The 22277-nt window shown below is 44.8% G+C and overlaps 17 protein-coding genes across 17 annotated transcripts; 9 read left to right on the top strand and 8 right to left on the bottom strand.

Moving 5' to 3' along the window:
• Positions 1-63: 63 nt before the first annotated feature.
• On the top strand, positions 64-3084 carry HK407_03g05170 (ubiquitin-activating enzyme E1; the record flags this gene model as incomplete). Its single annotated transcript, XM_060420510.1, has 1 exon — positions 64-3084. One exon carries the CDS (start codon positions 64-66, stop codon positions 3082-3084), a length of 3021 nt encoding a protein of 1006 aa, XP_060277224.1.
• Positions 3085-3395: 311 nt separating this feature from the next.
• On the bottom strand, positions 3396-4049 carry HK407_03g05160 (uncharacterized protein; the record flags this gene model as incomplete). Its single annotated transcript, XM_060420509.1, has 1 exon — positions 3396-4049. The coding sequence occupies one exon, from the start codon at positions 4047-4049 to the stop codon at positions 3396-3398; it is 654 nt and encodes a 217-aa protein (XP_060277223.1).
• Positions 4050-4174: 125 nt separating this feature from the next.
• HK407_03g05150 (uncharacterized protein) lies at positions 4175-4894 on the bottom strand (the record flags this gene model as incomplete). The annotated part of the gene is made up of 1 exon (XM_060420508.1): positions 4175-4894. The coding sequence occupies one exon, from the start codon at positions 4892-4894 to the stop codon at positions 4175-4177; it is 720 nt and encodes a 239-aa protein (XP_060277222.1).
• Positions 4895-5025: 131 nt separating this feature from the next.
• Positions 5026-6462, bottom strand: HK407_03g05140 (uncharacterized protein; the record flags this gene model as incomplete). Its single annotated transcript, XM_060420507.1, has 1 exon — positions 5026-6462. One exon carries the CDS (start codon positions 6460-6462, stop codon positions 5026-5028), a length of 1437 nt encoding a protein of 478 aa, XP_060277221.1.
• A 197-nt stretch (positions 6463-6659) lies between these two features.
• Positions 6660-8051, top strand: HK407_03g05130 (uncharacterized protein; the record flags this gene model as incomplete). The annotated part of the gene is made up of 1 exon (XM_060420506.1): positions 6660-8051. The coding sequence occupies one exon, from the start codon at positions 6660-6662 to the stop codon at positions 8049-8051; it is 1392 nt and encodes a 463-aa protein (XP_060277220.1).
• Positions 8052-8356: 305 nt separating this feature from the next.
• Positions 8357-10060, top strand: HK407_03g05120 (serine/threonine protein kinase; the record flags this gene model as incomplete). Its single annotated transcript, XM_060420505.1, has 1 exon — positions 8357-10060. The coding sequence occupies one exon, from the start codon at positions 8357-8359 to the stop codon at positions 10058-10060; it is 1704 nt and encodes a 567-aa protein (XP_060277219.1).
• A 222-nt stretch (positions 10061-10282) lies between these two features.
• Positions 10283-12202, top strand: HK407_03g05110 (uncharacterized protein; the record flags this gene model as incomplete). Its single annotated transcript, XM_060420504.1, has 1 exon — positions 10283-12202. The coding sequence occupies one exon, from the start codon at positions 10283-10285 to the stop codon at positions 12200-12202; it is 1920 nt and encodes a 639-aa protein (XP_060277218.1).
• Positions 12203-12397: 195 nt separating this feature from the next.
• Positions 12398-14068, bottom strand: HK407_03g05100 (uncharacterized protein; the record flags this gene model as incomplete). The annotated part of the gene is made up of 1 exon (XM_060420503.1): positions 12398-14068. One exon carries the CDS (start codon positions 14066-14068, stop codon positions 12398-12400), a length of 1671 nt encoding a protein of 556 aa, XP_060277217.1.
• Positions 14069-14223: 155 nt separating this feature from the next.
• HK407_03g05090 (14-3-3-like signal transduction protein) lies at positions 14224-15000 on the bottom strand (the record flags this gene model as incomplete). Its single annotated transcript, XM_060420502.1, has 1 exon — positions 14224-15000. The coding sequence occupies one exon, from the start codon at positions 14998-15000 to the stop codon at positions 14224-14226; it is 777 nt and encodes a 258-aa protein (XP_060277216.1).
• Positions 15001-15123: 123 nt separating this feature from the next.
• Positions 15124-16254, top strand: HK407_03g05080 (uncharacterized protein; the record flags this gene model as incomplete). Its single annotated transcript, XM_060420501.1, has 1 exon — positions 15124-16254. One exon carries the CDS (start codon positions 15124-15126, stop codon positions 16252-16254), a length of 1131 nt encoding a protein of 376 aa, XP_060277215.1.
• Positions 16255-16308: 54 nt separating this feature from the next.
• On the top strand, positions 16309-17331 carry HK407_03g05070 (uncharacterized protein; the record flags this gene model as incomplete). The annotated part of the gene is made up of 1 exon (XM_060420500.1): positions 16309-17331. One exon carries the CDS (start codon positions 16309-16311, stop codon positions 17329-17331), a length of 1023 nt encoding a protein of 340 aa, XP_060277214.1.
• Positions 17332-17410: 79 nt separating this feature from the next.
• HK407_03g05060 (uncharacterized protein) lies at positions 17411-17893 on the top strand (the record flags this gene model as incomplete). The annotated part of the gene is made up of 1 exon (XM_060420499.1): positions 17411-17893. The coding sequence occupies one exon, from the start codon at positions 17411-17413 to the stop codon at positions 17891-17893; it is 483 nt and encodes a 160-aa protein (XP_060277213.1).
• A 14-nt stretch (positions 17894-17907) lies between these two features.
• HK407_03g05050 (FAR-17a/AIG1-like protein) lies at positions 17908-18627 on the bottom strand (the record flags this gene model as incomplete). The annotated part of the gene is made up of 1 exon (XM_060420498.1): positions 17908-18627. One exon carries the CDS (start codon positions 18625-18627, stop codon positions 17908-17910), a length of 720 nt encoding a protein of 239 aa, XP_060277212.1.
• Positions 18628-18805: 178 nt separating this feature from the next.
• Positions 18806-19480, bottom strand: HK407_03g05040 (uncharacterized protein; the record flags this gene model as incomplete). Its single annotated transcript, XM_060420497.1, has 1 exon — positions 18806-19480. The coding sequence occupies one exon, from the start codon at positions 19478-19480 to the stop codon at positions 18806-18808; it is 675 nt and encodes a 224-aa protein (XP_060277211.1).
• Positions 19481-19661: 181 nt separating this feature from the next.
• HK407_03g05030 (transcription initiation factor IIA) lies at positions 19662-20132 on the top strand (the record flags this gene model as incomplete). Its single annotated transcript, XM_060420496.1, has 1 exon — positions 19662-20132. The coding sequence occupies one exon, from the start codon at positions 19662-19664 to the stop codon at positions 20130-20132; it is 471 nt and encodes a 156-aa protein (XP_060277210.1).
• A 56-nt stretch (positions 20133-20188) lies between these two features.
• On the top strand, positions 20189-21226 carry HK407_03g05020 (endonuclease; the record flags this gene model as incomplete). The annotated part of the gene is made up of 1 exon (XM_060420495.1): positions 20189-21226. One exon carries the CDS (start codon positions 20189-20191, stop codon positions 21224-21226), a length of 1038 nt encoding a protein of 345 aa, XP_060277209.1.
• A 14-nt stretch (positions 21227-21240) lies between these two features.
• HK407_03g05010 (uncharacterized protein) lies at positions 21241-22131 on the bottom strand (the record flags this gene model as incomplete). The annotated part of the gene is made up of 1 exon (XM_060420494.1): positions 21241-22131. The coding sequence occupies one exon, from the start codon at positions 22129-22131 to the stop codon at positions 21241-21243; it is 891 nt and encodes a 296-aa protein (XP_060277208.1).
• Positions 22132-22277: the final 146 nt, after the last annotated feature.

The following is a 22277-nucleotide window of genomic DNA, read 5'->3' as shown; positions in this document are numbered from 1 at the left end:
AAATTTTGTTGTTTTGATGCAATGTAATGTGCCTGGCTTAAAACGCATGATGTTTATCCCTGGATGAAAAACAATGGGGATGCAGAAATAGACGAGTCTCTGTACTCAAGGCAGCTGTATGTTGTTGGCAAGGATGCAATGAGGAAGATGATGAGGAGCAGAGTTCTTGTTATTGGGCTTGATGGGCTTGGGCAGGAGGTGGTGAAGAATATCTGCTTGGCAGGGGTGAGCAGAGTGGCGCTTTTTGATGATAGTGCAGTCATGGAGGATGACCTGTGCACGGGATTCTACTTCAGGAGGAGTGACATTGGCAAGCCTAAGGATGTGAGTGTTCTGGAGAGGTTTAAGGCAATGAATGAGTATGTAAGCGTTGAGGTGGTCAAGGAGCCAAGTAGCTTTGAAGGATATGATGTGGTTGTTGTGTGCAATGAGGGATATGCAGAGCAGACGAGAATGAATGAGAGGGCAAGGCAGAGCGGATCCATGTTTATTGGATGCCAGGTGCAAGGGTTGTTTTCGCAGGTTTTTTGCGACTTTGGGGCGGAGTTTATCTGTATTGATAGGACGGGGGAGATTCCGGTCAGTGGGATGATCAATGACATAAGCTGTGACGGAGTGATGACGGTTGTTGATGAGCAAAGGCACAATCTTGAAGACATGGACATAATCAAGATAACGCAGTGTGAGGAGTATGAAGGGAAGTATTTCCGTGTGAAGGTTATGTCGCCTATTCAGGTGAGGTTGCAGGCTGTTGATGGAGTAAGGCTGTTTGATGAGGAAAGTGAGTTTAAGGAGGAGAGGTTCAAGGCGGTGTATGGAGGGGACTTTGAGCAGCAGAAGAAGCCTACGATGATGTCGTTCAAACCTCTGAGTGTGGCAGTCGAGAATCCTAGCATTCTTGGATTCAATTACGAGGTTGGGGAGCGGAACCTTGTTATTCACAAATGCTTTGTTGTGCTAGGGGAGTATGTTGAGCATCACAAGCAAATGCCGAGTGGAGAAGAGTTTCTTTCGGTGTTTGTAAGGAAGTACCGAAGCCATTTTGAGTTTGAAGGGCTGATTAGGCAGTTTGGAAGGCAATGTGGAGGGATGCTGATGCCGATGTGTTCTGTGGTTGGGGGATTTGTGGCACAGGAGGTGCTGAAGGCGATTGGGAGTAAGTTTACACCGCTACAGCAGTTCTTCTACTTTGATGCGATTGATGTGATTTCTGATGAGCCAAAGAGCGATGAAGAATGCGAGCATTCGAAGGACATGCAGTGTGATAATCGATGCATGGATGCAGAAGAAGGCAGGTATGCGCCTATGATTCGGTGTCTTGGGAGAAAGAGTGTTGAGAAGCTGTTTAAGCTGAATGTTTTTATGGTTGGGGCAGGAGCGATTGGATGTGAGCACCTGAAGAACATGGTTATGTGTGGTATAGGAAGGGATGGGAGGATTAGCGTGACTGATATGGATGCTATTGAGCAATCGAATCTGAACAGGCAGTTTCTGTTTAGATCGTGCGATGTGTCGAAGATGAAGGCGGAGGTGGCTGTGAGGGAAGTGACCACTCTGAACGAGGACTTTCTGAAGGTTGATGGAGATGAGGGAAAGAGGGCGCTTGATCTGACGAACGGGATATGTGGAGGAAGCGCTCTGAAGCCGAATCTTGTCTACTATAACCTTAAGGTTGGAAGGGAGACAGAGTCGGTGTTTAGCGATCGGGTGTTTCAGTCTGTAGATGTGGTGGCGACTGCTCTTGATAATGTTGATGCAAGGCTGTATGTTGATGAGAGGTGTGTGGTGAACAGGAAGTTTCTTGTTGATGCAGGAACGTCAGGGACGAAGGGGAATGTGCAGGTGATTGTTCCGTTCCACACGGAGAGTTACGGGTCGAGCCAGGATCCGCCAGAGAAGTCGATTCCGCTCTGCACGATCAAGAACTTTCCTTATTCTATTGAGCATACGATTGAGTGGGCAAGGAGTGAGTTTGAGTTTAAGTTCCATGATCAGGTGAATCAGATAAAGGAGTACCTGAGCAGGAGCAAGGACAGAGATGAGGAGAGTGAGTCTTCTGGCTCTGAAGACAGAACAAGGGACACGAACAATGAGACGATTGATGATCTGGTTGAGAAGATGCCGTGTGATGAGAAGGATTGCATAAGGAATGGGATTATGCTGTTTGTGAAGCTGTTTCACACATCGATCAAGAACTTAGTTACAGCGTTTCCACCTGACTCGAAGACGAAGGAGGGGCAACCGTTCTGGATGCCACCGAAGAGGCCACCGGTGACGATTAGCTTTGATGTGGGAAACGACCTTCATGTTCTGTTTGTGCAGAGTGCAGCAAATATCTTTGCATTTAACTTTGGGATTGGAAAGAGAGTGTCTAAAGAGATGGTTGTTAGTCTTGTGAAGGACGAGATCTTGGTTGAGGATATGCCTGGAAGCACGGCAGTAACAGAAAATGCAGGAGCCAGAACACAGACGGATGCAGAAAGCATTGTGCCAGCGGCTTTTGAGAAGGATGATGACACGAACTTCCATGTGGACTTTGTATATGCAGCAGCCAACCTGAGAGCAGCAAACTACAAGATAAGGCAAGTAGACAGGCTTACAGTGAAGGGAATTGCAGGAAGGATTATTCCTGCGATAGCTACAACGACAGCGGTAGTATCTGGCCTTGCGATTCTTGAGATGATGAAACAGGCATTTGGAGTTGAGCACACGAAGTTCAAGAACTCGTTTTTGAACCTTGCACTGCCATTTTTTGCAAGCACAGACCCAATGGAGCCGCAGAAGCAATCATATAAGATTGAGAATAAAAAGTACACATACACGCTATGGAGCAGGCTGGAGTACAAAGATGCAAAGCTGGGGACGATTCTGGAAGCGTTTGAGATCCAGTTCAAGAAGAAGATCTCTATGGTTACTGCAGGAAATGTGCTTGTGTACTGGGACTTTGACTCGAAGTATGCAGACAATCTCGAGAAAACGATTGGAGAACTTGTCAAGAGAGAGCCAGGGCAGATGATGGTGATATTAGATGTGGTTACGGATGATGATGACGAGTTTCCAAGAATAGTGGTTGTTTTTGATTAAAAGGTTTTCAATCATAACACTTGCCATACGACAGCATATAGATGCTGCGTGCTAATTATACATAGTAGAGTATGCAGATTGGTATGTAGCTCACACATTACATATAAGTGAATTGGGCGCATGCTTAGCTACTTGTGGGATGATCAATGGATTTTGCATGTTTATGCAACCATACAGCCACATGGGCATAGCAAGCATCCGTAAATCATTGCTATATACCAGTAGACTACCGCTTGATTCGATCTTATTTGCCACCAACATCCTAAACATAACTTCTTTATTCAAATGGATATTTGCTCATATTCAGTTCATCATGAAACATCATGATAGTGCTTTATATGATACTTAAGACCATTGTTGTTCTTGTACTTCTTATCGCATCCGCTGAATGGACAGCTAAACGGTTTGATTATGTTCATCTTCTCCTCGGAATGGCCTTCCTTCATATGATACTTCAATCCAAACGATGATGTGTACTTCTTGTTGCATCCATCGATGTCGCATGCATATATTCTAACTCCCTTTGTTCGTTTATCTTTAGTCACTTTTGGCTTGTGCTCGCTTCCTTCTACAATTATTTTGGCTCTTCCGTCTTCTTGTTCTTCATTTATTGTAATCTTTTGGTAGCCATCGATCTGCTCCTCCTTGCCTTGGCCTTCGCAACTATCACTTTGATTGCACGGCTTCTCTTTATTCCCTCCTCCCCAGTTGACTTCGCCAACATTCTTGTTTATGAACTCGTGGTCAAATCCCAGCACACTCTCCATGCCATAGTCCATAATTCGTGTGCCACACACATCGTACTTGTAGAACATCTCTTCTCTCTTCAGCAGTATCCCCTCAAGGCAAAACTGATACGAGTCCATCATGTGCCCAAAGTCCTCGTGCCTTTTCAACCTTTCTGCAAACCTGCTTTCCTCTATCTGATACAGCTTCTTCAGCCTGCTCAGCTCATTCATACCCATCCCCAATTCGGCAGTTAATTATTTTCATCAATAATATATCATCAATTCATCTCCTGCCGCCCTCTTCCTCAAAAACACTCTGCGGCATTCAAATATCTCAAAACAGCTTAAGCCAATCGGTTTTATTAGATCATCCTCTCAAGAAGCTTGTGCAGCAGATCATGATGATTCCCAAGGCATCCCCCCTCATTAAAGTTCCTCGTCTTCTTTTGCCTAAATCCTCCAACAGGCGGTCTCAGGTGGAACGGATGCAAAAAACTGTTCACCTCCTTAAATGTCTCATCCCCGTTGTATATGCAATGGATTATCTCCTCAATGCATCTTATCCTTCCATCAAACATGTCCTCAATTGCCTCATTCGTCAGCTTAATATGCTGCCTTCCATTCCTTCCAGACCCTCTGGTATACACCAGCTTCCTGAGCAGCTCCATCCCAATTGTTCCATACGCAACATAGTCCTTCACAATGCTAAGATTCTTCTTGTTAGACTCATTGTTCCTTACTATGATGCATGTGTTCAGCCTAGTCAGTCGGAGTATCTCTAGCACCTTGCGTTGCTTCGGCGCAATCTTGCACTTAGACCTTATTAGCACCGCCACAAAAAACTCAGGCTCTTTCGGCACATAAAACCCATTCATCATCTCCACCTTCTTGTCCAAGACATCCGCCTCCTGCTGGTAGTACCTGCTCAGCAGCTTCCCAGACATCTCTTCCGCATACTTCATGTTTGCCGTCTTCCTCTCCTCCATCTCTTTCTCCTGTCTCTTCTTGATCTCGTCCATCCTACTCATATACTCCTGCTTCTTCAATGACGATCGAGGCGCCTCTCTCATCGCTTGCTCCATTTTCAGGGCAAAATTTTCATCTCTGTTCTAATACACTCAAGCATTCCAAGGAAACCAAAATAATTTCGCAATAACCACCTCACACAGCAGCCACCTCCACTCTTCAAAACAGCTCATACTCCCACATCGCTTTATTTCTCTAGCATACGGTCTGCAAGACTCTGTGCCATGCAAGACTTGAAAAACACACAGAACACCTCATCGTCAATGCTGCACAGCTCGTTTTCAAGCAAGCCATCCATGCTGTCAGGACTCTGCACATCCTTGTCAGTTAAAAACATGCTCTCACTCGTCGGAATCCTTTCCTTCGTCATCTTTTCAAACAAATATCTTGCAGACTTCCCAAGCATACTGCAGAATGCATTGCTTGCTTCAGATGCAACAATCTTGCGCTCACTCATCTCACGCACTACTGCACAGCCTATAAGAGATCTTCGATGCTCTGCCGCATCAATTGCATGTGGAAGGTTTCCAGATACAATCAGATATCTTATTCCTTTACGAAGTTCGTCCACACAGCATTCAATCATTTCATTCACCTCACATATTCTCTTGCTCATCTCCGCTGTTACACGGTTAGCGGCACTGTGAACTCCGATCCGCTTTGTAAACAATATATCAGACCATACAAACGACATACTGACAATCTGAATGTTCTTGATATTCAGCAGCCTCATCGTATCAACAACACATGTGTAGAAGCAAAAGTATCTGCACAGAAACATATAGATCACATGCATCTCATGATTTTGCTCAAACTCGTTCCTGTGCTTGAAGGATATGTAAAGCGCAAGAACAAGCAGTTCAGCCTTCTTCGATGCTACCAGGCATGCAACTACCATCTTCACACTCAAAAATGATTTTTGATTCGCATATACATCATATGCCCTCCTCAGCAGTCCATAGCTAAACCCAGCATTCTCCAGCTCAATAATGCAGTCAATAACTGGATCTGGATGCGACTCTAGGCCTCCAAGTCGTGCAATCGTTGATATCTCCTCAATGCATGTTCGTGACTCAAGCATCCTGCTTGCTCTATCCTTCTCTCCAAGTATGTGCAAAAGGTAGTACTCATGATTCGTGCTGCTCCTGCTGTTGAGCCTTATTTTGTTATCCAGTGCATACTTGTACAACTCCCAGTCATCAAGATTGTCTAGCAAATACTCTATGCACTCATGCACACTTCCCTTTTCCATCAGCATGTAATGCCCATGCAAAAGCACCTCCTTCAGGCTAAGGTAGTATATGTAATCCCTTGTGCTTTTCGTATTGAGGTATCTGTACAGCTCTTTTATTAGGATGCCTTTCTTGTATAGCATCCATATGGTGCATGTCTTGATTCCTGTCCGCTTGATGGATATCATGAACAGATTCCTCTTCAAAAGGTCCTCTGGATTGCTCAGCATATCAAGCAGACGGCATGCAACCAAAAGCAATGGCTCTGTATGCTCCATTTTCTTTGCAATCTCTATTGCATTGCTGACAGTACTGTTTTTAAATGCATCAACAAACTCTTCATACGGATCCTGTCGAAACGTAACCAATTTCTTCAAGAAACTCAACTGCATTGTGCTGGTGAGGGATCATTTCGCGACTGCATGATTTGCTTGTGCTGCTGTTTTGTACAATGTCTATGCAATGCCCATGATGCATGCTATTTTTTGGTTGTACCGCTTGTGATAGTGGACCACGATTGTCATTTGATCGTTCAGCAGTGCTTTTGCATCTGCAGAGACAAAATAAATAAACAGAAGACGAATGCAGTATGGAGGGAAGCATGGAGCAAGATGCACAGTGCAATCCTGCAGAAAAGCAACTGAGGCGACAGCAGATAGACAAGCTGACGCATGACATGAAGCTGATTGCGTATGAGATTCAGTCAGTGGGCTACACTGGGAAGACATCATGCATTCTTCATGAGTTTGAGAAAGATGTGAAGTACTTCCACGATAAGAAACGATGTGTGCAGATCACGACACCAGCCAGTAGTGCAAAGATCGTCCATGAGCATGAAAAGACGAAGAAGTTAGCAGGTTATGTGGCTGAGGCACGAGAGGTGATGCTGAAGGACGTTCTAAGGCAGTCGAAGAAGGTTGTTTTTACGCATGACTGGGAGATTGGGTATCGGGAGCACAAGATGATGGAGGTAGTCAAGAGGCTTGAAAGGCGGCGAAAAAAAGGAAGTATTGTGCGAAAGTTCATTGAAGAGAGCATGCAGGAAGATTCGGTTGCAGAGTTATGTACAGCTTCTGCAGTTGACATGGCTTCCAGCAATCACAATGGCCAAGCCAATGAAGCGATAGAGAGAATAAGGCGCGAGCTGTTAAAGCAAAGCATGAAAAGAATAAATGAGCCAGACAACTGCATGTATGATATATGTAATAAGAGTAATCGAAACGATGGAGTGGTATATGAAAATGTGATGAGGCCAGTTGTTGTTGATGACGAGCCGGCACCGGTGTTTGCCGTAAAAAAAAACAGCGTGGCACAGGAGTCTAAGCATGTGCAAAGCAAGCCGAGAATGGTTGAAGCATTCAAGAAATGTCTTGATGAGTTTTCGAAATGCAACGGAGGGCGCTCAACCAGGACGAGTTTCCAAGTGCAGCAGCCGATTGGTGGAACACATCCCACACACCAACAGCTGTTCAAGAAGATACACACGGACTATGCAAGGTGCAAATGTGCAAAAGACATAGTGATGCAAAAATACAAAAACTGCGTTATTGAAAGCAGCAAGATACGTAATGCAGCAAGAAGTGCATGGAATGCAAAAGAGCGATTCGAAGAGGAGTCATCTGGGGAGTCATACATGAGCGGAGCTGGTGACAATTGGTTTGAATACAACTTTCTTATTGAGCCTCAGATAGAAGTGCCTGATGCAGGTATTGGGGAGGACTTGTTCCAGGCGGAGATAAGCAATTTACGAACACCGTTTGTTGATTCACAGATGGGCGGTGTGGAAAGCGAGCAAACCAAATGTGCAGCCGAGAAGTCAAGCATGGAATCGTCGTTTGACAAGTTTCTTGCTGATAAGGCAACAAGAAATGAGATGAAATGCATAACTGCAGATGAATGCATGGCAATAGGGGCGAAGGATAAAGAAGTGAAGGATTCTGAGCAACCAGTTGCAATGGATGATATGCAGAGAAGCGACTGATTCATGGAGCATGGCACAAAGAATGTGGTGTGCATGCATGTACCGGCTAGTAATCATGTACTAAATACGATGTCTGCAGAGTAAGCATGGACTGGCTAGTTGAGCAACGTTTGAATTAATAAACCATTTGATTAAAGTGTACAGTTGATTGCAGTCGGGATTTGCTAGTGAGCATCTACTGCATGATTGGATGTATTGGAAAAGGATGCACAAATGGAATAAGGCGTGGGCTTGTATTCGACGGCCAGATGCAAAGATCCAATCGCACTCTGTTTGCTCATAAATAGTGCATGCATGCAGCAGCTATGGATGGCGAGGAAGAGTCGCAGTGGAGCTATGTCAGCTTGGATGAAATTAGAGCAGATGACAAAATAAGCAGCTTTATTGATGCACGGGTGCCAAGCAGCCCATCTGTCGGACAGGACATGAAGGGGATGATAGGAGACTTCGACTACATCGAAAACAGATGGATAGGAAACTACAGATTTGTTAAGCAGCTTGGGACAGGAAGCAGCAGCAAGGTTGTGCTAGGATGCGACATCCGCAACGGCGAGAAGGTTGCAATAAAAATTGTGCCAAGAAGGATTGCTGATGGAAACGAGAGCGAGGCAGAAATAAGATGTGACCAGAGGATATTCCGCGAGGTGGTCATTTCGTCTGTCCTAAGCCATCCGCATATTGTCAAGCTGAAGAACTTTCTGTACAGTCCAACACACTATTTTTTGATATTTGAGTATGTGAATGGCCGTCAGCTGTACGACATTGTACTCAATGAAGGCCCGTTGAGCGAGCAGGACGCACAGAAGTACTTCCGGCAGCTGCTTTCTGCCATTGAATACATCCACAGAAACTCGATTGTGCACAGAGACCTGAAGATAGAGAACGTGCTGATTGACGAGGACGACAATGTCAAGCTGATTGACTTTGGGCTTTCGAACTTCTACGACAACAAGATGCTGTTGAATACATTCTGTGGAAGCCTGTACTTTGCAGCACCGGAGCTTCTGTTTGGGCAGAGATACTGCGGACCTGAGATTGATGTGTGGAGCTTGGGCGTGGTCTTGTATGTTCTTTTGTGTGGGTGTGTGCCATTTGACGACGAGAATGTGCAAGGGCTGCAGGAGAAGATCAAGCAGGCGGATTTTTCGTTCTGCAAGACGATATCGAGGGATGCCGCTGAGCTAATCCGGGGCATGATTCTTGCTCAGCCGTCGTCTAGGCTGGGCCTTGAGCAGATAATTGCAAGCAAGTGGGTGAACGGTGGAAAGAAGGGCAAGATAAACAGCTATGTGCCAATAAGATGCCCGGTGATGAAGATCAACGAGCTGTGCATCAGGAGGGTATCGAGGGCAGTGCGCTTCCAGTTTCCAAACATGGAGAGAGAAGTGCGAAGATTTCACAGGATATGCCAGGAGGATGTAAGAACACTGGAGCAGGCATATTGGTCGCGAAGGCCGGTGATTTCACTGTACTATCTTGCCTGCGAAAGCCTTCGAGGTACAGAAGAGAATCTGGACGACGATGAAGGCGAATGGAAAAGCGACGGCCAACTTGAAGACATACACGAGTTCGTGAGATTTACGCTTTATAGTGAGGGCGAAGTGTATTGTGAGCGTGGAAAGACTGCACATTTTCTGGCACCAAACCAAGAGTCTTTGTGCAGCAGCCATGGCAGTAAGTGCAAGGAAGCAGGATATCCAAGGATCAGGCAGACATATCTCAAGGGGTTTTTCAAGGGAATAAGAGTCAAGCATATAGGCAGCCAGAATGCTGTCAAGAAGATCCTGCTTGATATATTCAACATAAATGGAATTGCATATGAGGCTACTGAGAAAAGCTATCTCTGCTCTGTAAGGCAAGACGGCCTGGAATGCTATTTCAAGGTTTCGATGTATTTTAATGTTTTGCTTAACGAGTACTATTTGACCATAACGCCGTTGAGTAGCGACAGGAAGTTCTTTAGGAGTGTGTATGAATGGATATACACTGGAATGAAGAACAGGGCTTGAATAAATATTGTATTATTGTGTATTGCAGAGACAAAAGAATGTGATGAGGATGCCCCTGTATCTTGTGGGTAATACCACGGGTTCCAAAGTGCCGATTTGCTCCCTTTGGCCTGCTGGCATAAAGGTTCACAATCGGGTACATTTGATGCGAATGTTTGTTTTGGGTCTGTTTTGAGATGTTTTGGTTTTGTTATAAACGGAGAAGGTTTGCGATTCCGGAGGATGATAGTAAGATGGATTTTTTTTGGAAGTGTAGCTGCTGTGCTTGAGAAGGACATGCTTGGATATGTCAACAAGTTTCGGGCGAGGCATAAGATGGAGGAGTTACACGAGCTGTCTTCTTTGCACGATGCAGCGAAGATGCAGGCGACACACATGTGCACAAGAGGGGTTTTGACGCATGAAGGGCCTGATGGGGATGGAAAGACGCTTGCAGGCAGGCTGAAGAGGTTTAAGTTTGTTGGGCTGAATGTTGGAGAAAACATTGCAAAGCAAGAGGACGATGACTATACAGAGGTAGCAAAGCTGTGGATGGATTCTGAAGAGCACAGAAACAACATTCTTGGAGATTATGCATACTCAGGAATTGCCACGTGTGTTGGCAAGGATGGCAACAGATACTGGGTGCATGTGTTTGGCAAGGATGTCAGCAATGCTGAGATTGCAAAGATGCGAATCAGAAGTGAGGCTGCATATACCAATCGGCCTGATGAAGAGGGCCGAAGCAATCGCATCGGTGATGATGACGGCATAGACAGCGCAAGATATAGACAAGCAAGTGATGGCAAGCGAGTGGAAAGCACCCAGGCTGGTGATGAAGGATACCTGATGGTTATCAAGCCCATAGATTGTAAGGACGACCAAGAATTTGGCACTGAGTATATTTCGATAAAAGATATGCATGCAGAGCAAGAAAGAATGCAAGATAAAGTTGGGGAAGGGCCATTGCACAGAAGCACACAGGGTGGAGAATGGAATGACAATGCAAGACTGATTGGATGGAATGCATCGCACTACAATAGGCAGGCACCTGGTGCAGCAGCAAGCACAAAAGCGGCAAGAGATAGAATAAAGCAGGCAAAGCGTAAGCAGTTGAGCTTTGGAGACTACCTGATTCCTGAAAGCAATGATGAAGAGCAATCTAAGATAGAGGGAATGCCAAAAGACAGTGAAAAGCACAAGCTAGGCAATAGGCATAACAGAGATGCCAACAACCAAAATGCAGATGCAGATAAAGGCAGACCAAAAACAATTCGGTTGCACACATCGACGGGATCTGTTGTTACGCTTCTGTTCAAGAATCCGGAAGGCTCAACAATGGCTCCAGCAATACAATCGCTGATTCAGCTCATCAAGCAAGCAGATGAAGGCGATAGCCTGACAGATAGAAAGCAAAGCTCACTGTATAATCCAACCGATGTGCAGCATCAGCACAGCAAGGGCATTGGAGATGGCAGGGAGCATCTGCCACAAGTGCCTATGATTGATCGCAAAAGCTTGCCTGATGAAGAGCCGGCGATGCAGAAAAGCCCATGGAATACGGACTTGCCATTTGAGCACACACTAACAGTTACAACAACAAAGTCGGAGCCTACATCAACTACAACGGTATACTTGCCTCAGCATTGGGATGAAGCCACAACGATGTCTCCAAGCAAAAGAGCAAGCCTAAGCCTGCCGGAGCAAAGAGCATATGAACGAGATCTAAACGACGACGAAGGATGGAGGGATGCAGACAAAAAGCAAACCAGCACGAATAATGCGAATACTAATGGAAATAAAGGCAATAAGCTGATTAGACCGACAGTAATGCTAAGCACAGACAGGATAGCAAGCACACAAGCAGGCAGTGGAGTAAGAGATAACCATGCCAAAGGAAAGGACGGCAATCGCAGGTGCATTGATGGATACAATAAAGACGGATCGTGCATAATACCAAAGGAGATTGAGTATAATCAAGACAAACTGAACAATATGCTGGATGACTTGGTAAAGAAGGGCAGAGTCCATCTACATATTGTACCTGATGAGCAATGTGTGCATGGAGAGTGCCAAAAAGAAGACAATGCCAATCATGGAGGGCTTAGTGATGCGATACACAGTAAAGTAGATATTGGACTTCCGTTTTCGGATAGGCTTTAGCTGCTTGGTCGGCACGCATCGATGCATGGACAAGCACAGCGATAAATGTAAGTAAGCCGTGAATGATGGCAAATGCTAATACAAGTGCATGAAGAGATAATACTACAGTAACACATTTAACCAGCCAACATGAATTGAATCTATGTGTTTATTGATGATTTGAGCGCTATACTATTATGCTCTATCTACCATGAGCTACTCAAGTAGAAGCCCAATGCTTCCAACTATTCCATAAAGTGCTATTACGAATGCATCTTCCCTTGCCCTTAATGCCTTGATGTTCTGGTTCTGGACCCTGAAGACAACATTTATCTTCATTCCAATAGTCAGGCTTTTCTTGAGAGCATATTCACAGATATTAAACTTGCCCGTGTATGCATTTGAATCCGACTCAACCTCCTTCTTGATTTCATCCTTCAGCTTGATTATCTTTTCCTTGAGATCGGGTGAGTTCATGAATGTAAACTCAAACGTCTTCTGGGACGTCTTGGCCTCTCTGAGATTCACAATGGTCTTGTCCATGAACTTTGAGTTTGGAATCACAGTGATCTTCTTGTCCACAACAAACGAAGTGTACAGCAAGCCCATGTCGTGCACCTCATGCAAGACACCCTCTATGAACACCTTGTCTCCAATATCAAATACCTCAACAAGAAACACAAAGACAAGCGACTTGAACATATCAGCAATTATAGGTGCAAAGATAAAGTTGAGCGAAATAACGGTGCTGAACTGCACAGGAAGCGATCTGGCCAATGAATTTGTATTTTCCAGGATTGTCATCGCAGCCAGCATGCCAACAGGTATGAGTATTGCAGATAGCACAAGATTCAGCTTCTTAATTATCGAAGCCTTCTGTATTATTCCCCGGCTTATTCTCTTCTCCTCGTTGATGATTCCTTGGTACACCAGGGAAAAGCTCTCCCTTGTCAGTTTTCCATGTGGATAGATGCTGAACCTGTTAAATATTGTCTTTGCATCGTCGGTGCCAAAGAAGTACTCGAGTGTCTGCAGATCCACCGCGTTGCTTTCTGGATAAATCAGCTTGAAGATCTCATCTGCCCACTCTTCAGCATCTTTAATCATCTGCTTGCCTGTTGCTCTATTCAGCTGCTCCAAGATTTTTATGTCCTCATCATTCTTACTGATCCTGATCTCGTAGTTTTTGAACAGCATCTTGTACTTCAGGCCATTCATCAGGATTTCCTTAGCAAGAAGAACGGCAAGGAATGCCGAGCTTGCAAGTAAAATTTTTGCCAAGTCATCAGTAATAAACATTGTCAGTGTCTTTGGAGATTTCTGATCGCCATTTGCTTTCTCTTCAGATATGAGCGTCTGTTTCAGCTCGTTGTCTTCTACGCTTATGCCTACGATTTCCTTGAGCAAAGGTACAGCATCGCTGGATACATTTAGAAGTGTAGTTGCGTTTATCCTCTTGTTGTATGCATCTACAACAAACGAAAGCACAAACAGGGTTGCCACAAAGCTCATGAACATTCCGTGTTTTATGAGTGTTATTTGCATGAATTCTCGTTTTGGATCGGACCTCTTCATTGCCATTGCAAGACACGCCAGCACAAGCCTAATAAGATAAAACACCATGCTTCCAAACAGAGCACAAAAGATAAACCTCGAAATCACCGCAGAGAGGTCTGGATAGCTATCAAGAGGTATTTTAGATGCTATATGCGTATGAAACACATACGTAAGCAATCCTGTGCAAACTGTTCCAGCCAGATATGCAGGAATCCATGGCAGGAACGGCGGCTTTATTCGCTCAATATCCGGGGCAGACATGTGTTTTGAGTCTGCACATGACTCTGACTCTTCGATCGGATGCCCATCTCCAACCTTGCTTGCTTGCATCCCTTATGACTTTCCTCAAGATATATACCTCAAAAGGGTGCTCTGTATGCCCTAAGGAACAACAGGTGCTACGTTTTCAATTGGGCACCTTGAACAGCACATTAAAACAGAATGTACAGATACAAATAAGCACAATTGGAACATTAACTTATTTATTATTCGTCAGGTTCTCCTTTTGCACCCTCGTCTCCCATTGCTCCAGACTCCTCGCGTGATGCCCAGAGCGTCAAATTGTCTCTCAGAAGCTGCATTATCAATGTGGAGTCCCGATAATGCTCTTCAGACAATGCATCCAGCTCTTTGATTGCGTCATCAAAAGCGCCCTTTGCAATCAGGCATGCTTTTTCAGAATCGTTCAGGATTTCATAGTGAAACACAGAGTAGTTGAGTGCAAGCCCCAGCTTTATGGGGTTTGTGGGCGGCAGAGGCTTTGCCTTCTTTGTTGCCTCTTCATATGACTCTGCTGCACACTTGGACACATCCTTGTGCTCAGACCCGCCTAAGACTTCTGCCTTGTATCTGTAGTAATCTCCCCTCATCTTCATGAAAAATATACAGTACTCAGTATTTCTCTTTGCATCGTCAAGGCTCAGGATGTATGTAGAGATTGTGTCTAAAACCTCGTCGCAGAACCTCAACAGTTCATTTTCAACCATTCGTATTTTCTCCTCAATTACATTCACAGCCTCTGACCCTTTGCCTTCTACCTTTTGCTTTTCAGAGCACAGAATCCTCCAGCTCGATCGTCTTGAGCTTACCAAGTTTTTGTATGCCACAGAAAACAGGTTCCTTGCGTTTACATTCAGCACATGCTTGTTCTCGTGTGCCAACGCCACAGCAAGCCTCATTTCGCTCGCCATGTCGTCGTATCTTTCGGCCATGTCGCTCAGATTCGCTCTCTGCAGCATCTCTTCGTACTGCCTGGAAGTCATTGCTACCCCTGCCCATTTTTGTTTTTATGCTGGAGCTGCTACTGCCTCGTTGTGTAAACCTATGCAAGGGCGCTGCAAACAAATGCACGTGTGATTAAGCACTGAAAAAACATCCCGCTGCCGATGAGAAATGAACAAATACGAAAAAACACATTGGGCACCAAGAAGACCAAGCAGATTGCAGAATGGAGTGCAGGAGCATGCCTGTGCAATAGTTGTAAAAAATGCACAGAAACAGATATGGATTGCATAAGGAGGAACCTAATTGACAGTCAAGTAGGTGTTTGCAGTATGTTGAGCAAACTATCGACCAGTGATGGGCTGAACATGCATGAGTATGTGTGTGCAGAGACACTGGAGATGATTTTGCATGTATATAGAAGAAGGCTTTACAGATCGGCAGATGTGAGGAAGCTACTTGCCAAGATGGCAGTTGATGAGTGTGATGAGATAGAAAGGATGGTGTATAGGATGCTGTGCAGGCGAAGGATTGTTTTCAGAAACTACCTGCTGAAGCTGTCATTTATGAAGGCTTTTCCAAGGTTTAAGCGATTTTTTGTTGGCGATGATTGTGCAGAGTATAGAATGCAGGTACTTGTACACAGAATACAGTACATGGGCGAGGGTATAGTGGAAGACATCGAGAAGGAAATAATGCAAATACCTGATGGCAAGATGTGTGCGTATCTTGATGTGGTTGGGCCATACATGCATCAGAATGTGATTGCAAATGTGATGGATAGAGTTGGTAACTGTAAAAAGGCAGGAGTTGGAAAGCATCTTGATCAGGATGTGTATTATGAAAAGATATGTGAAGTTTTGATTGGAGTAGAGACTGCTGAGAAGGATGAAGTGCTCCATAGTATGTTGGATGTTGATTGTGAGAAGCTTTACCTATCTCTGCTGAAGTGCTGTATACAGAGATGCATGGACAGGAGGAGTTTCGATGGGCTTCTGGATGTTATGCGGCTAACATGTGTTAGTAAGGAGATGAGGATTGAGCTACTGTGTGGATGGATGAATGGTCTTGTGTATTTCCGCAGGCTTGGAGAGTTTGTAAAGGTGTTTGAAAGTGTTAGGGAAAGGATGAATGGGCATGGGGTATTTGAAAAGCTCTATGATGCAATATGCAGATACAAGAAGAGCGGAAGGCTGGATCTTGATGATTTTTTTGAAGAATGCAATGGAACGATGAATAAGAGGTTTGAGCTGTACAGCTGGAGAGAAATATGTGAGGTGTACAAATACAGATGACATGGAAAGAGATGTGTGGCTGAAGAGAATAAATTGGCCGTGTACAACTCCTGGATGGTGGTTGAGTGCAGAGCGGAGGAGTATCTGAAGCTTGAAAAATACTTGGACATGTTTCTGAGTGCTGGAAGAGGAGGAGCGGTTTATGTCAGTGGAGTTCCTGGCTCAGGGAAGACTTACACATTATCTAGGCTGCTTGATAATCGGAAGGTTGAGCATGCTTTTGTTAATGTGATGGGATTTAGGAACAAGAGTGATGTATTCAGGATGATTGCAAAGGAAATGGCATGCACTCGGCACGAGAAAGTTGTGCTTGCATCGGACTTGAGAAAGCATTTGGAAGTGTGTGAGGAGTGGCACGTGGCGGTGATCGATGAGGTTGATGTGCTTGTAGGGCGCAGCCAAAGGATACTGTACAATTTGTTTGAGATGTCCTGTGCTGAGCGAGGGAAGCTTGCGATGTTTTTGATATCCAACACCATGGATCTTCCTGAGAGGATGTTTGAGCCAAAGGTGTGCAGCAGGATGGGGAGGCTGAGAGTGAACTTTGCGCCATATACCTCTGAGCAGCTTGCAAGGATAGTTGGGGCCAGGGAGATGGACAAGAAGTGCATTGAGCTTGTTTCGAAGAGGATAGGTGCGGTGAGTGGGGATGTACGCAGGGTTCAGGACGTGATGAGCAGGATTGAGGAGGATAACGAAGGAGATGCAGGAGTAGTTGATGCGAATGAGGCAATGAAGAGGATGTATACGCCGATGTATGCGAGATACCTGCAAGAGATGAGGTTTGATGCGAAGGTTGTGCTGAGACTGATGAGCGTAGGAATGGGTGGAAAGAGGGTTCTGGAGGTCTATGAGGAGGTGGAAGGGTTTTACAGGCGGGCAAAGATGGAAACGATTGACTATTTTAGATTTGAGGACGTAGTGGCGAAGCTTGTTGAGTATGGAATACTTAAACGAAGGAAGGAAGGAAGGGAGATTGAGATGATGGTGCTGAGCGAAGAGATTGAGAAGGTGCTGGGGGATGATCTGGAGTATATGATGATTTCGAAAGCAATCAGGATGGTAGATGATGGATGATGGATGATCCTGAGTGGATGTGTGAAAGTAGAGGGTGCAAGAAAAGGCAAGATAATTTCAACGGAAATATGCCCTGTAAATGGAGCAGAAGCTAAGACACTTTCTTGACAACTCGAACTTCAGGAAGGATCGAAGAAAGAGGAAGAATGCGCCAAAAGCAAGCAAGTGCAAGGATGACCAGGGGCCTGAGGAGGTCTTGACGATTAGAAATGGAGAGATAGTTGTGAACGAGGCAAGCATGTACGTTAACACACACAGGAATGCTGATATGGAGGTGATGGAGGATGACAGGATAGTGACGTCTTCAACGTTTAGCAAGAGGAAAGGAGCGTTGAGATGGAGCAAGAAGGAGATAGAGCTGTTCTACAAGGCGTTGGAGATATGCGGGATTGAGTTTTCGTTGATAAGCTCGCTGTTTCCGAATAAGGATAGGAAGCATGTGAAGGCCAAGTATATCAAGGAGGTGAAGGCGAATCCAGATAGGATTAATGAGGTGCTGAATGAGTGCAAGACATTTGACCAAGCAGCATACAATGATCTTAGAAGCTATCTTGATGAATAGAAGAATAAAGGAGTTTATTTATTCTTTGAGTCTTCGGAGTATTGTGTGTGAGGCAGAGAGTGTTTTGAGTGTTCAGGAATACCTTTGATGAGGAGTTTTGAGATTGCCTGGAAGATATTGTAGTATATGAGGATCAAAACAATTAATACTAGAGTCAATCCGATGCGCATGACGGCTGGAATGCATCCTAAGAACGGATAGATCCAGTAGTTGTTTGCCCAGTAAACATAATGAATAACAAACAGATATGCAAGTGGAATAATGATTAGTGCGTGGTAATGATGGTTCTTGTGTTTGATTTCAGCGCCAAACTGGTCTGCAAGAAGCAAGATCATTGGGACAAGATGAATGGAAAGCTCGCTTATGAATGGTGTCCTGATGCCTGCCAGGTACAGGTCTCTGTCCTTTAGTAGTGTGGGGTCTATGGAGTTGAGAGTCCAGAACACTGATGTTACAAGTGCTTCGATGGGCAGCGTGATTGCAAGTGCATCTCTATATATGCCATTGATGCTTGAGAATCCGAAGTGCTTGACTAGGTAGCTGAGGAACAGCGTGATGATCGTCATGTAAAGGCTGATGTATGTAAGGTACACGTGGTTTCCGCCGGCAATTCTATTCGACAGATCGATGCTTTCCTTTGTCTGCGAGTAGTCTGATGCGCCATACACACAGAGAAGCAGAAGCACGCCTTTGAGTATTTCAGTCAACATTTGGAAGTACCGTTTTGATACCATGCCAAACATATTGGTTTGGTATATAACGTAAAGCAGCACCAATCAAGTTGTGCAGTCTGTTTGCTTCAGGTACGGATGCAGCTCAAAGCCCAGGCAAGTTCAATTCAATCTATAGATTCAAAACGGGCCTTCTATACTGATGTGTATCGCATAGCAACAACTTTTCTGATGCATTGCATTATTTTAATAAACTTATTTTGTGCATGAACCTGTTGATTTTCACAAGGCACGTGTAGAACATTCCACCGAGCATGCATCCAATCGACACCAGTAGTATCCTGCCTACAGTGCTGCTTTTCCTGAATATTGGATATGCCCACACACCATAGACTGCTGAGTACAGCCAAATGCCTGCAAGATAGATGGTTCCGAGTGCAAATATAGCATACATACATCCTCTTCGCTTTACGAGCACCGTGCCTGTCTGCTCCACAAGCAACAGGACAAACGGAAGCAAATGCTGGCAGATGTCCGTTGTCAGGCTGATGGACCGCTCTTTTGAAAGCAAGGCTTTGCTTCGCAAAAGCATGGGATTGATTGCACAGAGTGTCCAAAACATGGATGTGACCACACCCTCTATTGAGAATGACACAGCAAGCATGTCTTTGTAAAGAAGACATATGTGTGCAGATGTTGTCTTCAATGCTCTGATGGCATACCCAAGCACCACTGAAGCTATAGTAAGATACAGAGAGATGTTTGTCAGATAGATGAACCGTGCGCCTGGGGTTGCATATACAATGTTTCTGAATCCTTCTGGAAGTGCACGATCGAGTGAGCCATATGCACATGCAGCCAGAAGTAGCATTCTTATGAGTTCTTTGAAGATTCTTCTTGGCCTTGCTGCATTCATGAATATGCTGATGAGGGAGACTGGAGCAGGGTATTTTTGTTGGACCCGAATATTTAACATGCATCGATTTGATGAGCAAGCCACACGATAAAGAGAGCCAGAGCGGAGGCCAGAGCAGCAGACAGCAAGAGCAAGGACGGAGAGGAATAAAGCATGAAAAAAGTAACCCTTAAAGCGGCCTATGTTGAAGATCTACGAGGACATAATCAACGAAGTTGTTTCCAGGCTTGAGCAGGATGAGGAGGTAGATAGCATGAGCAAGGCTTCGATATATGATCTTCGGAATGATTGGAGAGAGAGGCTGATTGAATGCACGCAAAACGACTGGACAGGAAACGGTGGGAGGGAGATGTATGGGCAGCGATTTCGGGAGTACAAGGAGTTTTCTGAGAGATCGAACGATGTGCTGACGGAAGGCAGGCACGGACGGGACGCGGATCTTGGAGACAAGGAGCATGGAGAGGAGGATATGCCTAGCGATGACTCTGAGATTATAGGAAGGAGTGGGAATACTGGAAACTATATGATATGCTTATATGTCAAGGTGTGCATGTCGAAGGGGAAATGGAAGTGTGTGTTCAAGCAAGGGTTTATAAGCATAGGGAATATAGATTTTGTGTTTAGCTCTGCTCAAGGAGAGCTTGAATGGTAGGAATATAATGGCCGATGAGTTTTCTGTTATATTTGTTGAATAAAATGTTTGTTTGAATGGGGATAAGGCAGTTGTCGAAGTTGTTGAAGGAGAACTGTACGAAAGGGATCAGAGAGAGGCCGTTGTCGTACTACTCGTCTAAGAGTGTTGCGGTCGATGCATCGATGTCGCTGTATCAGTTTTTGATAGCTGTTCGTTCTGAGGGAGCAATGCTAGGGGTTGGGGATGCAGCTACATCGCACCTGGTTGGGATGTTTTACAGGACTGTCAAGATGGTGGAGCTTGGGATTCTTCCGGTATATGTGTTTGATGGAGTGCCTCCAGCACTCAAGATGAGGGAGCTGGAGAAGAGGAGTGAGCGAAGGCTTGCAGCAGACAAGGATTATAAGGAGGCAGAGGAGGCAGGCGACAAGGAAAAGATGGATATGCACTCCAAGCGGAAGGCAAAGGTGAGTTCGGTGCATGTTGATGAATGCAAGAGGCTACTGAGCCTGATGGGGATGCCTTTTGAGAATGCGCCTAGTGAGGCAGAAGCACATTGTGCGTTTCTATGCAAGAAAGAGGCTGTGTATGGGGTTGCCACAGAAGACATGGACGGACTAACGTTTGGAGCGCCTGTGCTTTTGAGAAACTTTTTTGGATCGAATGCAAAGAGACACATGGTTACTGAGTACAATCTTGAGCTGCTGATGAAGGAGCTGTCACTTGAGAAGAAGGAGTTTATCGACCTGTGCATACTACTGGGATGCGACTACTGTGAAGGGATAAGAGGAGTTGGTCCAAAGAGAGCATTGGCGCTGATACGAGAGCACAGAAGCATTGAAAAGATCGTTGAGAACGAGAGACTTGATGTTTGTAAGGATTGGGGATACAAAGAGGCAAGGAGGATGTTTGAAGATCTTGCAGGTGCTGGAGAAGCAAGCAGGTATAGCATTAATTGGGATGCAGTAGACAGGGAAGGAATAACTGAGTTTCTTGTTAATCAAAGAGGATTTGATTTGGTTAGGGTAAACCGAGCGGTTGATAAACTGCTTGCCACGAAGGGAAAAGGAACACAAGGAAGGCTGGATTTATTTCTTGCACAAGACAAATGATCAGCAATGCATTGCTATGGGATGTTTTTGTGTAGCAGTGCTTTGAGATATACCTGTCTGTTGTTGATGACGTATCTTTTGAAGCAGTTTACATCAATCAGTAGATCTCCATCGATGCCTATGATACCTGAGTTGATTAGGTCCAAGAAGCAGAAGACGATTTCGATCGGGTTGGTTTTCTTCAGCTCGTTGGCACCTGAAGTAAATGCCTTGAACTCAGAAACACAGTTGGTGTATTTTATTCGTTTTTTTGTTGCTATTGTAATAAGTGTGATGTGAACAGAGTCGAGCAGATTGTAGAGTGTTTCGATTGAGTACTCTGGGATGCTGTATTTGTGAGCGAGGATGGTCTTCTCAAGAGTAGCCATGCTTGGATCTGTGTGATGCAACCTGGCTACCGAATTCTTTTCATGATCTGTGAGCTCTTCTGTGGATGAAACGTGTTTTCCCATTGCATTGAAGTACAGACGTGTGTATGATTCGAGGCAAAGAAACCCAAGGAAAAACACTCTGTGATTAAATCTTGATTTTACGCGTCTTTCAAATGCATCGAGTGCTGTGCATGAATCCGAGATGAGTATCAGGCAGCATTCGGATGTTCTTGACTTGTGTAGATAGTAATACACCAGCGATTGTATAGATGTGGTTGTGCAGTGTGAAATGCGAATGAAAAAAACCTTTCCCTGTGGGTTCTGGTCCTTATGCGATGTAGAATGAATGTGGACAGTGTCTCTGCCAACACTAGTTGCATGTGTCTCTATTAGTTCAGTAACGGTCGATATGATCTTTGGATCCACTCCGCAGAGCAGCAAATGCTGACTATTTCTTGTAATCAATGCCGTTATTTCAGAAATGGTTCTGCAGAAGTCGGATTGTATGGCAGCAGTGCACGCAGTGTGATCCATGGGATGCAAGCAAAAGGATGTTTTGTTCAAACGAAGCATCTATGTTCAAGCAGCATGGATTGCAAGTTTGTAGTGTCTGAGAACTGCTATTTTATGTATGTGTGCATTGGCATATCATATCATGTGCATCTAAGCCATGTGTGCCT

This window comes from Ordospora pajunii, assembly GCF_021821965.1.
Source record: "Ordospora pajunii strain FI-F-10 chromosome Unknown Cg_03, whole genome shotgun sequence".
NCBI classification, from domain to species: Eukaryota; Fungi; Microsporidia; family Ordosporidae; genus Ordospora; species Ordospora pajunii.
Note: the sequence above shows the minus strand (reverse complement) of the source record. Positions and strands in the feature narration are given on the sequence as shown.